General features: G+C 48.7%; 1 protein-coding gene across 3 annotated transcripts; it reads left to right on the top strand.

Annotated features, from left to right (window-relative positions):
* The first annotated feature begins 334 nt into the window (after positions 1-334).
* LOC310851447 (interferon-inducible GTPase 5-like) lies at positions 335-8,972 on the top strand. Of its 3 annotated transcripts, none has more exons than XR_014567746.1 (4): positions 595-1,579; positions 2,322-2,949; positions 4,664-7,215; positions 8,320-8,972. XR_014567746.1 is itself a non-coding variant. In XM_083753887.1 (3 exons), exons 1-3 carry the CDS (start codon positions 1,465-1,467, stop codon positions 5,865-5,867), a joined length of 1,947 nt encoding a protein of 648 aa, XP_083610013.1. In that variant the 5' UTR covers positions 335-1,464; the 3' UTR covers positions 5,868-8,972. The 3 variants fall into 3 exon arrangements, 1 of the variants encoding a protein (XP_083610013.1); XR_014567747.1 differs by having other exon boundaries at positions 4,664-7,237; XM_083753887.1 differs by having other exon boundaries at positions 335-1,579; positions 4,664-8,972.
* The last annotated feature ends 1,615 nt before the right edge of the window (positions 8,973-10,587 follow it).

Raw genomic sequence — 10,587 nt, 5'->3', positions numbered from 1 at the left:
TTCTTAACTAGTGCAAACAGAGTGTTATGTCACTTGGCACCTGCAAGAGTGCCAGTTCTGCAGATCAAAGCATTTATGGGATGAGGTTGATCCTGCAGGTAAACTGGCCCCAAGCTGTTAAGGGCACAAGGAGAAGGGGGCGACAGAGGACGAGATGGTTGGATAGTGTTTTCGAGGTTACCAGCATGAGTTTGACCAAACTGCGGGAGGCAGTGGAGGACAGAGGTGCCTGGCGTTCTCTGGTCCATGGGGTCACGAAGAGTCGGACACGACTAAACGACTAAACAACAACAACAACATATGCTAGTAGTAGCATGTCAAAACTAACCAGTAGCAAACTGGCCGCCACTGCAGATATCAGAGCAGAGGAGTTATAGGCTGACAGGGTCTCACCCCTGCCAGGAAACATGTCACAACATTCTGAGTTGGTGGCCACATCACGCTCAGAGCTGTTGGTTCATAGCTCAGAAGCGCCTACACTGATTGGCAGCAGCTATCCAGAGGACATTCATTCCCAGGCCTACCTGAAGATGTTGCCAGACATTGAACCTGGAAATTTCTGCCTGTAAAGCAGATGCTCTACCAGCTGAGCTACAAGCCCTTCTCCGTGACAGCAAATGCCGTAAGAACAGGTGTGTTTTGCTGGAGGCAGATCTGGGGAACTGCTAGACTTTCCAAAACATGGGGGTCAGCCAACGGCTTCTTTGTCACAGAATCCTGGTTGTAAACCAAGACCTTGAGAGAGACGTTTAATAATCAAAACAAGCCTGCCGGCCTCCATCTTGATAGATGCAGGCCTTTCTGAGCACTACACACCGTCAATAATTGCCCTTGTTCGTTTAACTGCTCTCTTTCCGTTTGTTTTTGAACATCAAGCCTGATGCGGAAGAACGCCGAAGAGCTCAAAAGCTTGCTCACTATTTTGTGATCTTTTGCGGGGTTGGTAAAATCAACGTGAGGATTTTGGATCCTGGACAAACGCGGCTATGATTTTTATATTTTAATTTATTTTTTAAAAAACAGTTTTAATTAAGCGCTGTGTGCATAAATATCCTCTCTTTAGCGAGTCCCGGATCCCCACCCCCGACTCCTGTTCTGGTCTTACAGGATAGGGAGAATGCCTGCTACAAAAGCAAAAACACCAACTAATCCATTTCCCCTTCTCCCTCCAACAAAAGGAACCCAGGAGTTCTGGATGGCTGCCAGCCAGCCAACCCCACCCGGCCGCCCCCCAAAATGAAAAGGGAGGCGTCCCAGGGGCAAGACCTACCCGTCTGTCTCTGCCTCTCCGGGTCTTCCGTGCGCGGCGAGGCTTGGATGCTACTGCGCCCCGGCTCCAGATGACGCGCAAAGCAAAAGCTGGGAAATAGAAACCTATTGGAGGGGGGCGGAGACGGCGGATCCTCCTCTTCCTCCCGGCTGGCTGTGCTTGGCAGGCGGAAAGGCTCGTCTGACGTCTCTGGGATGCGCAGGGAAAACAGATCAGAGCAACGGCAGGTGGGTGGGAAGAGGAAGCAGCCAAAGGGGGACAACGCCAGGGAAGCCGAGCGAACGGTCCCGGGGCGCAGCCTTGTAGCGGGTAAGCAAGCACAGGCCGGCGAGTGTCTCCCCATCTTCTTCAGCTTCCAAAAAACGAAGTGTCAGACGGCGGGTCGTTCTGGCTTCTCCCCGGCCTGATGGAAAAGGCAAAAATAATTTCCGGCCTCTTTCCGCATTAGTGCGCCGCTGTGTCTGCCAGATCGCTTAATCAACCCGTTTTCTTGCCTAGGAATTAGCAGCCCTCTTATGCCATAGGCACAACCCTTACGCCAAAACTAGGATAGGCGAAGGGTCGCGTCTTTTGCTGACGGGGGGTGACCGACTTCAGGGGCTGTTGATTTCAAGGCTGGATTACTGCAATGCTCTTTTTGTGGGGCTTCTCTTGCAACTTGATCTGGAAGTTGCAGAATTGTCCACGAGTGAGGCCCTGTTAGCACATAGCACTCCTGCTCAGAGATCTGCACCGGCTGCCCGTTTGGGGTGAAACCGCCTCCCCCCGCCAGCATATAACACCTTGCTCGCGGGAGTTGTACCGCTTGCCGATCTGCTACCCAGGTTCAAGATTGTGCCAGGTCATACCATTCAGGACCAGGTTACCTGGGAGAAACGCCATGGCTGCAGTCCTCAGCTTGAGGCCTGGCTTACTCCATTTTGGTGGTTGTTTATGTGTGTGTGTGGACTTAAAATATATACAGCCAAGTTCCTTGTGTTTAATTACAGCCTCTGAGTAATGTTGTTTTTCTCTCTCCTCCCATCTCTCCCCTTTCCTTACCTTTCCACAGCATCCCTCAAGAAGCCCTGTTTCCCTGCACCCAACATGGCTCTAAAGACTCCCCAGGGCTCTGCACTGAGCTCCCCGGAGCAAGGGGATGTCTCTGTGGTCCTTGTGGGAAAATCCGGGGTGGGAAAATCGGCCCTCCTCAATGCCTTGCGTGGGATGACCGAAAACGATGTCGGATGTGCCCCGTTGGAGGCCCCGCCTAAATCTGGGGGACCTGTCATGTACCCCGACCCATCCCACCCCAATTTACTGATATGGGAACTAGCTCTGGATTGTGAGGGGCAGGCCGACCGGTGGCTGAAGGAGGCTGACGTTTTTGTCGTGGTGACAGATGGCAAGTTTGATGAGACTCACGCCCACCTGGCCAGGGAGGCCCGGGCCGCTGGCAAGAAGGTCTATTTTGCCCGCACCAAGGCCGATTTGGATCTTCATACCCTCAAGCGGTTGATGGGGGAGTGCTACAACCGACCCGAGGCCCTGCAGGCCCTGCGGGGTGTCTGTGCTGAGTCGCTGGGGGCCCACGGTCTCGGGGAGCCCTTTGTCTTCCTGATCTCTGCTTTTGAACCCTACGCCCTGGACTGCCCCCAGCTGCGAAAAGTGTTGCTGGAGGATGTCCACACATATGAGAGGTAAGTCAGGCAAACCAGCTTAAGCGAACCGTAGGAACATAGAATCATTATCAATAAATGAACATGACTAAGATTCATGACGACGATAATAATATTGCGGAGCTAGAAAAGGGTTGCTGAAGCGATCAAGGGGATGAAGCCACTCCCCTATGAGGGTCGGGGCTTTTCAGTATAGAAAAAAAGGTGATTAAAGGGAGAGGACATGATAGAGGTGAGTAAAATTAAGTGTGACACAGATAAAGTGGATAGTCATAATACAGTCGTATCTTGGTTGTCAAACGCCTTGGTATTCAGACATTTTGGCTCCCGAACGCTGCAAACCTGGAAGTAAGTGTTCCAGTTTGTGAGCGTTTTTTGGAAGCCGAACGTCCGTTTCGACTGTTGGCATTGTTTCCAGGGCCAGTCAGCCAATCGGATCCAGCAAGGCTCTTAGGTTCTTACGTTTAATGGAAGAAGACCTACAGAGACTTCATGAACAGAGTTTTGAGGCCAGGTGCCTGCGGGCATGGGCACATCGCTCATAAGGACAAGGGCCTCTGGCTGATGTTCTTGTAGCATGACAAGGAATGTAAATTACAGCCGCAGGCCGATATTTATATCCTGGCGGCCTTTGCTCGAGTGTCATCAGGACTTTTGCTCGGAGCAAAGCAACCAGAGAAGTGGCCTAGTTGGTCTCTGTGCCTTCCCTGTGGAGGAAACAGTGTTTGTTTACAAGCAACAACCCCTACCGCCAAGATGCTCCTGTTACCCAGAGTTGTAATCAAATGAAGCTGTGCAAATCTGGTGTAGCGTAGTGTTGACTTTCTCAGAATTCCAAAGGTGTCCACTGATCCAAAAAGGGTGGCAACCTTTTACAAGGCCACCACATATGAAATAACGTTACCTCTACCTCTTTGGACCTGTAAAATGGTGAAAGAGTATTGGGAAATGATCCATAATGAATTGAAAAAAATGTTTCAAAGTATTCCCCCCACCCCCAAACCAAAGTCCTTCCTGTCAGGGATAATTCAGACTGAAATTCCAAGGTGTCAAAAAAGGTTATTTATTGATGCAACAACTGCGGCCCATGTATTGTTAGCTCCCAAATGGAAAACGAGTGAGGTCCCAGCCAAAGAAGAATGGCAACTTAAGTTGACAGAATAGGCAACTTGCAGACTTAACATATAGAATAAGAGAACAAGAAGAACATATGTTTAGAGAAGATTGGAAAACATTTATTGAATATATGGGAAATAATTGTGTACAGCTGAAAATGCTGACAGCGTTAAGATAAATTCAACAGTGTACCGTAAATAGGTTTTGATGGATGCAATAATGGAATACTGAATGGTATAGTTTTTGTAAAATATGCAGGGATTTATGATACGTAAAATGAACCAGGGAAGAAGGGAAGTCATTGATATCTTAAGGATGTAAAAATGAGTGTTTAAAATTGTAAAATGGAAAATTTAACAAAAGTTATATACAAAAAATGAAAAGGGTGGCAACCTCTGAATGAGCTTAATTGCTTTGGAATGCCTGCTGACCAATGAGAAATGGAAGGGGAATGGGAAATGGAATGGAGCACTCCACAATACAACTTTAATTTCATATGATATTAATTCTAGTCATTGGATACTGATGATGTTAATATAATAGGATATCAATTATAGTTAACAATATTAATCCCAGTTCTTCCTCCCTATCCTTTGCCGTGTCCTGTTTACCCTCACAGGGTCCTAAAGCCCACTCGCTTGGACTACGAGGTGATCAGCGAGCAGGAGATTGCAGAGATCCAGGAGGCCTATGAGCTGGGAGGCCTCTCGGAAGTGGTGACCCGCATTCAGTGCAGCCTGGAGACCCTCTGGAATGCCCAACTTGACATTGGCGTCACGGGAGAGTCGGGCGCTGGGAAATCCACCTTTGTCAACGCCTTGAGGGGTGTGGGCGATGAGGAGGAGGGAGCTGCGGAGACGGGCGTGACGGAGACCACAGCCCAGCCTACGCCATATCCTTACCCCGGCCACCCCAACGTCATCCTGTGGGATCTCCCTGGCATTGGCACGCCCAACTTCCAGGCCGAAAGCTACCTAGAAGCGGTGGAGTTTTCTCGCTACGACTTCTTCATCATCCTGGCCTCAGAGAGGTTTAAGGAGAACCACGTCCGTTTGGCCAAGGCCATTGTCAAAGAAGGCAAGCGGTTCTATTTTGTGCGCACCAAGCTGGACAACGACCTGGAGTCCATGAAGAGGCGTAAGAACCCTCCAACTGAAGAGGAAGTCCTGGAGGAGATCCGGACTGACTGCCGGGAGAAGCTCGCCAAGGCCGGGCTGGCAGACACCAAGGTTTTCTTGCTCAGCAGCTTCGAGATTGACAAGTTTGACTTCCAAGTCTTTGAGGAAACCCTGGAGCAAGAACTTCCGAGCCACAAGCGCCACGCCTTCCTGCTGTCGCTGCCCAATGTCTCCTCGGTCATCATTGACAAGAAGAGGCAGCTCCTTCACCAGGAGGTATGGAAGGTAGCTCTGATCTCCAGCTTGGTGGCCGCTGTCCCTTTGCCGGGCCTGGCCTTCACCTGTGATGTCTCCATTTTGCTGAGGAAGCTGTCCACCTACCGCCAGGACTTTGGCCTTGATGCAGCGTCCTTGACCCGTTTGGCCGAGCGGTCGGGGAAACCGCTGGAGGTCCTGAGGTCCGAAGTCCACAGCACTCTAGGCCGGAGCATCAACAGGGATGTGGTCATTGGGTTGCTGGGGAAGGCCACTGGGACAGGCTTGGTGGTGGCCAATTTCTTCATCCACCGGATCCCGATTTACGGAGCCCTGGCTTCCGGCGGGATTTCCTTCCACACTACTTACTACATGTTGAGCCAGTGCTTGGAAGAGCTGGCCAATGACTCCCAAAGAGTCCTCATGAAGGCCTTTGAAAGTGAAGTCTGAGGCAGCTGGAATAAGGCGGCAGTCCTTAGGCGCCTCTGTGACTCTTCCTCAGATGCCTTAGCACTGTTATGTTCCTGCTTTAGCTTCATCTTCTTGTTGATGTGTAAGGAGTCATGGGACCATGAACTTGTTTTGGAACCTGGTTTTGACGAATGGGAGTTGCATGAGGCCGCCATCCCTCATTGCAACGAGAGCAAGATTTAGACGAACAATTTCTGTGCAGTGTCCCAGAAGGTTCCACAGTTCCCTGTTACTCAGGGGCGGCCAACCCTTCCAAATGTTGCTGATCACCGCTGCATGCAAGCCAGGATTTCCCAAACTTGGGCCTCCTGCTGTTTTTGGACTACAACACCCATCATCCCTTTGCCAGCAGGACCAGTGGTCAGGCATAATGGGAATTGTAGTCCAAAAACAGCAGGAGGCCCAAGTTTGGGAAACCCTGGTGTAAGCCATGCTGACTTGGGCTGATGGGAGCTGTAACCCAACAGATGGAAGGCAATTGGTTCCCCGTACTGTTTTATGATAATGTTACATGACTAACCTGTGGCCTTCTGGATGCTGCTGAACCACATCTCCCATCTTCCCTTTCTATTGGCCATGTTGACTTGGGGTGATGGAAGTTGTAGTCCTTTAACACTGTAGTCCGTCAACATCTGGAGGACCAAAGACTTGTCTGTTCTGTGCCGTTAAGCATTCAGTGGCAGGTTTAGTAACAGATGTGGTAGCTTCAGCTTTTGGAAACTGGAGCTCACTTTGCCTCAGATACGTGACATAATTTGGAATTTTTCCTAGAGATATGTCCATGGTGGAGAAGGGTGTGTAGGAAAGGAAACTAACATATTATCAAACTTTCTACACCGTCTCATGCAGCTGATGGAATCGGACTCTGGCCCTCACATGCTTTTTTCCTGGCCACAATAAAACGTGTTAAGTGCTGTGATGCTGCTATGTTTTTAGCTATTCTTACTTCTGTCTGTAAGCTTGCCTTGAGTCCCCATCAGGGGAAAAGGTGGGGTATAAATAAACATAGAACAAAAACGATACTTTTTGCAGGTTTCAAAAGCGGCAAACGTCACACTGCTAACACTTTAGGGATTTCCCCATGTGGTTGTCCTTATAAATGCACATGATTGAAACAGGGGCAGAAGTTAAGCCTGGTGGAATTGGAAGGATGCGGCCTGGCCCTTTAAGAACAAAGGGCTGGTGTCTATGTGCTTTACTTCCTTGGAAGCAGTGGAGTCAGAGCGCCACCTGGTGGAGGGGAGCTCCATGGCAGTTGAGACAATTCGGTGTATTGCAGCAGCCCAGTCCACTTGGCTGGCGGAATCGAAAGAGCGGCTTGATGCAAGTATGGAGCCCCATGAAGCCTGGTTGATTAGGGTGACTGGCACACTGCCCTGCTCACCTCTAATCAGCACCCTGTTGGTCACCTCCTTACTTATTTTTATTTATTTATTTATTAAATTTCTTCACCTGGCGATCTCAGGGCAGTTCACAACACAGTCTATCAGGTGACGCTGGCTTCCAGCTGCCTCCTCTTTAGTTTTCAGGGGTTCCCTGGTGCAACTCAGCAGGGAGGTTGGTGTGGGTCAGACCTGGGATTAGTCGGCTCCACCTCAGCTGGATAGCTCGGTTAGAGTGTGGTGCCGATAACACCGAGGTTGCAGGTTTGATTCCCCGTAAGGGACAGCTGCATATTTCTGCATTGCTGGGGGATAGACTTTGGGGGTCCCATCGGGCTGTGTGATTCTATGAAAATAGGCTGTACACATATTTCTTATTAGGAACCTGCTACAGGCTCTGGCTTTGCCTCCTGTTGGGCTCCCTTCCTCCTGCCCTACCAATCCCAGTCACTACTGGATGGAGCATTCTGTCTCTCCTCCACCTGCCTGGTCACTTGATCTGCATGGAATTCCCAGTCACTTGCGGCGACCAGGCTAGCAGTGAATTATAAGGCTGGGCTAGAAGATCCTGGGAAGCGGAGCTTCCAGTGGCCTCTGTCTTAAGACCTTGCAAAGGAGCTACCCTTTGGGGTAGCTAGTGGTCCATATGGTTGGAGTCCAGCTCTCATTATCCCTGACCACTTAACTGGGGTCGCAAGTCTAACAATGAAGTCATCTTAGCTCGGTAGGGCACGCGACTCTTAATCTCAGGGCTGTGGGTTTGAGCCCCACGTTGGGTGAACGATTCCTGCGTCGCAGTGGATTGGACTAGATCCTGTTGATATTTCCATTCCACCTTAAGGAGCAGATGTGTGGCATTGTTGCGTGTCACATGCCTGTAAACATTCCAGCACAGCTTTCTGGGAACTTCAGTTGTGTATAGCTTTTGTTTTTCCCGTTCTCTCTGAGACGATGAGAGAGACGACATATTTCTTTGTCCTGATTTATGATTAATAAATCTATAGTTGTAGTATGCTTCCACAAGCCTCACGCCTATTCTGTGTGTGCAGTTCGATCTGCTGATAGTGTGCCCTGGCTCAGAATCCTGGGTCGCTGATTTACGTCGGAGCAGCAGGACGGCCTCTGCTCCGACGTAAATCAGCGACCCAGAGCATCTCCTGCTGGAAGGAGATGGCCCAGCTGGGGCTTGCCAGCTGGCCGACAGATCCTCGTGGTCCCTTCTAACTCTACCCTTATGATTCTATGATCTCGGTGGGTCCACAGACCGCTGGCTGCAAGTGATGGACATCATCAGAAAGCGGCTCATTTTACAGTGTGCAAGGAGGTGAGGGAAAGGGAGGGCAAAATACTTACCTGGACCATGAGGGAAAATCCCATATGATCATTTCAGAATCCAATCCAAGGCATGGGCTGGAGGTTGGGGAGGAATGTTGTGCCTCTAACAGCAGTTTTCCCAGCGTGCCACTAGAGGGCAGGGCCATGCAGTTTCTGGAATAACACCTGCAAAAGTTTTACTTGCAATCCTTTTGCTGCATTGGAAGGAGAGGGAAAGGGGAGTGTGTGTTTGTACGTGAGAAAATGCATGTTGAGGAAATTGCCAAATCTGGCAGTTTCTAATTACGTAGCTCCCCCTTCCCCATTTTCTCCCGTGGTGTAAAACTCATATTTCCCTGCTACCATTAATAAAGTTGTTAAGGCATTATCTGTCGTCCTCATGCTTATTTGTGAAGTCTCTTGAATATTTCATCTGGAGCTGTTTAGGTGTGGAAAGCTTTTCTAAAACCCTCAGTTAGAAATTGCCATTTATAACCAAGCAACACACTTTAGCCTGTGAATAAGTCCGTGAAAGTTAGTAGCTCACAGAGGAAGAAGAAGAGTTTGGATTTGATATCCCGCTTTATCACTACCCGAAGGAGTCTCAAAGCGGCTAACAGTCTCCTTTCCCTTCCTCTCCCACAACAAACACTCTGAGGTGAGTGAGGCTGAGAGACTTCAAAGAAGTGTGACTGGCCCAAGGTCACCCAGCAGCTGCATGTGGAGGAGCGGAGACTCGAACCTGGTTCCTCAGATAACGAGTCCACTGCTCTTAGCCACTACACCACACTGGCTCTCCAGCAAAATATAATGCTTAGAATTGAGCCAATTTTCGGTGTGCTGATTTCGAGGGGGAAAAACATCCCCTGAGAATCACATCGGCCATAATTTGGGAGGGTTGCAGATCTGTGTGAAAATGTTCTATTCAAAGTGGGGATAGAAAGCATGGCTTGCTCTTCTGATCTGATTTGGTATTGCAAACCTTAACGGGTTACATGATTCCTGACTTGGCCTCTTAGCAAAGAAGAATTTTTCTTTTAAAAAATGTACACAAAGAAATTACTGAGAGAGGCAGCCAAATGAGTGAAAATGAAATAAATGCAGGACTTTTTTTTTAGGGCGAGCATTCAAGGTTCCTGTAACACCCTATTCTGGCGTTGAAAACGCCCCTGGAAACTTGGCTAGGCTCCAGTTATTTACCTGCCTATGCTGAATCAGTGGCCTCAAAGAATCACCTACAATTTCCATAGTTCCCTTTGTGGAAGAATTCATGGTTAAACTGCTCAGGGAATGGGAAACAGGCATCTCCTGACAACTCTCGGCACTCATAACAAACTACAAGTCCCATGATTCTTTGGGGAAAGCCATGTCTGCTTAAAAGTGGTATGATAATGGTTTAACTGTAAGATGTGGATGTGGGCTGAGATTCAACTGTCAGCCCACTCCGCTTCTGTCTGAGGAATTTGCATTTTTTGGGGACTTTCACTTCTGCCTCTGCTTTAGTACGAGGCCCTAATTTTAGACACAATTAACCGCTAGAGCAAAAACTGTGATGGTGACACAAGCACTTATATGGCCACCTTGTCCCGATTTCCTCGCTCTGAGGACCCCATTGGTCCTACCTAGAACAGGGGAGGAGCTGGAGGTGGAGGGCCTCACCTCTGGATTAAATTTTCTGTTTTTCAATTTCAAATACTCATTTTACATCCTTAAGATATCAATGACATCGCTTCTTTTCGTTCCATGGTTCATTTTACATATCTTAAATCCTTGCATATTTTACAAACACTATACCAATCAGTTTTCCATTATTGCATCCATCAAAACGTATTTGGACTGTTGAATTTAAGTCAATGCTGCCAGCGTTTTCAGCTGTACACAATTATTTTCCATATATTCAATAAACGTTTTCCAATCTTCTTTAAACATATTTTCTTCTTGTTCTCTTATTCTCTATGTTAAGTCTGCAAGTCGTGCATATTCTGTCAACTTAAGTTGCCATT

Source organism: Podarcis gaigeae (assembly GCF_964106915.1).
Source record: "Podarcis gaigeae genome assembly, chromosome: 8".
Taxonomy (NCBI): Eukaryota; Metazoa; Chordata; class Lepidosauria; order Squamata; family Lacertidae; genus Podarcis; species Podarcis gaigeae.
This window is presented reverse-complemented; position numbering and strand designations above follow the sequence as displayed.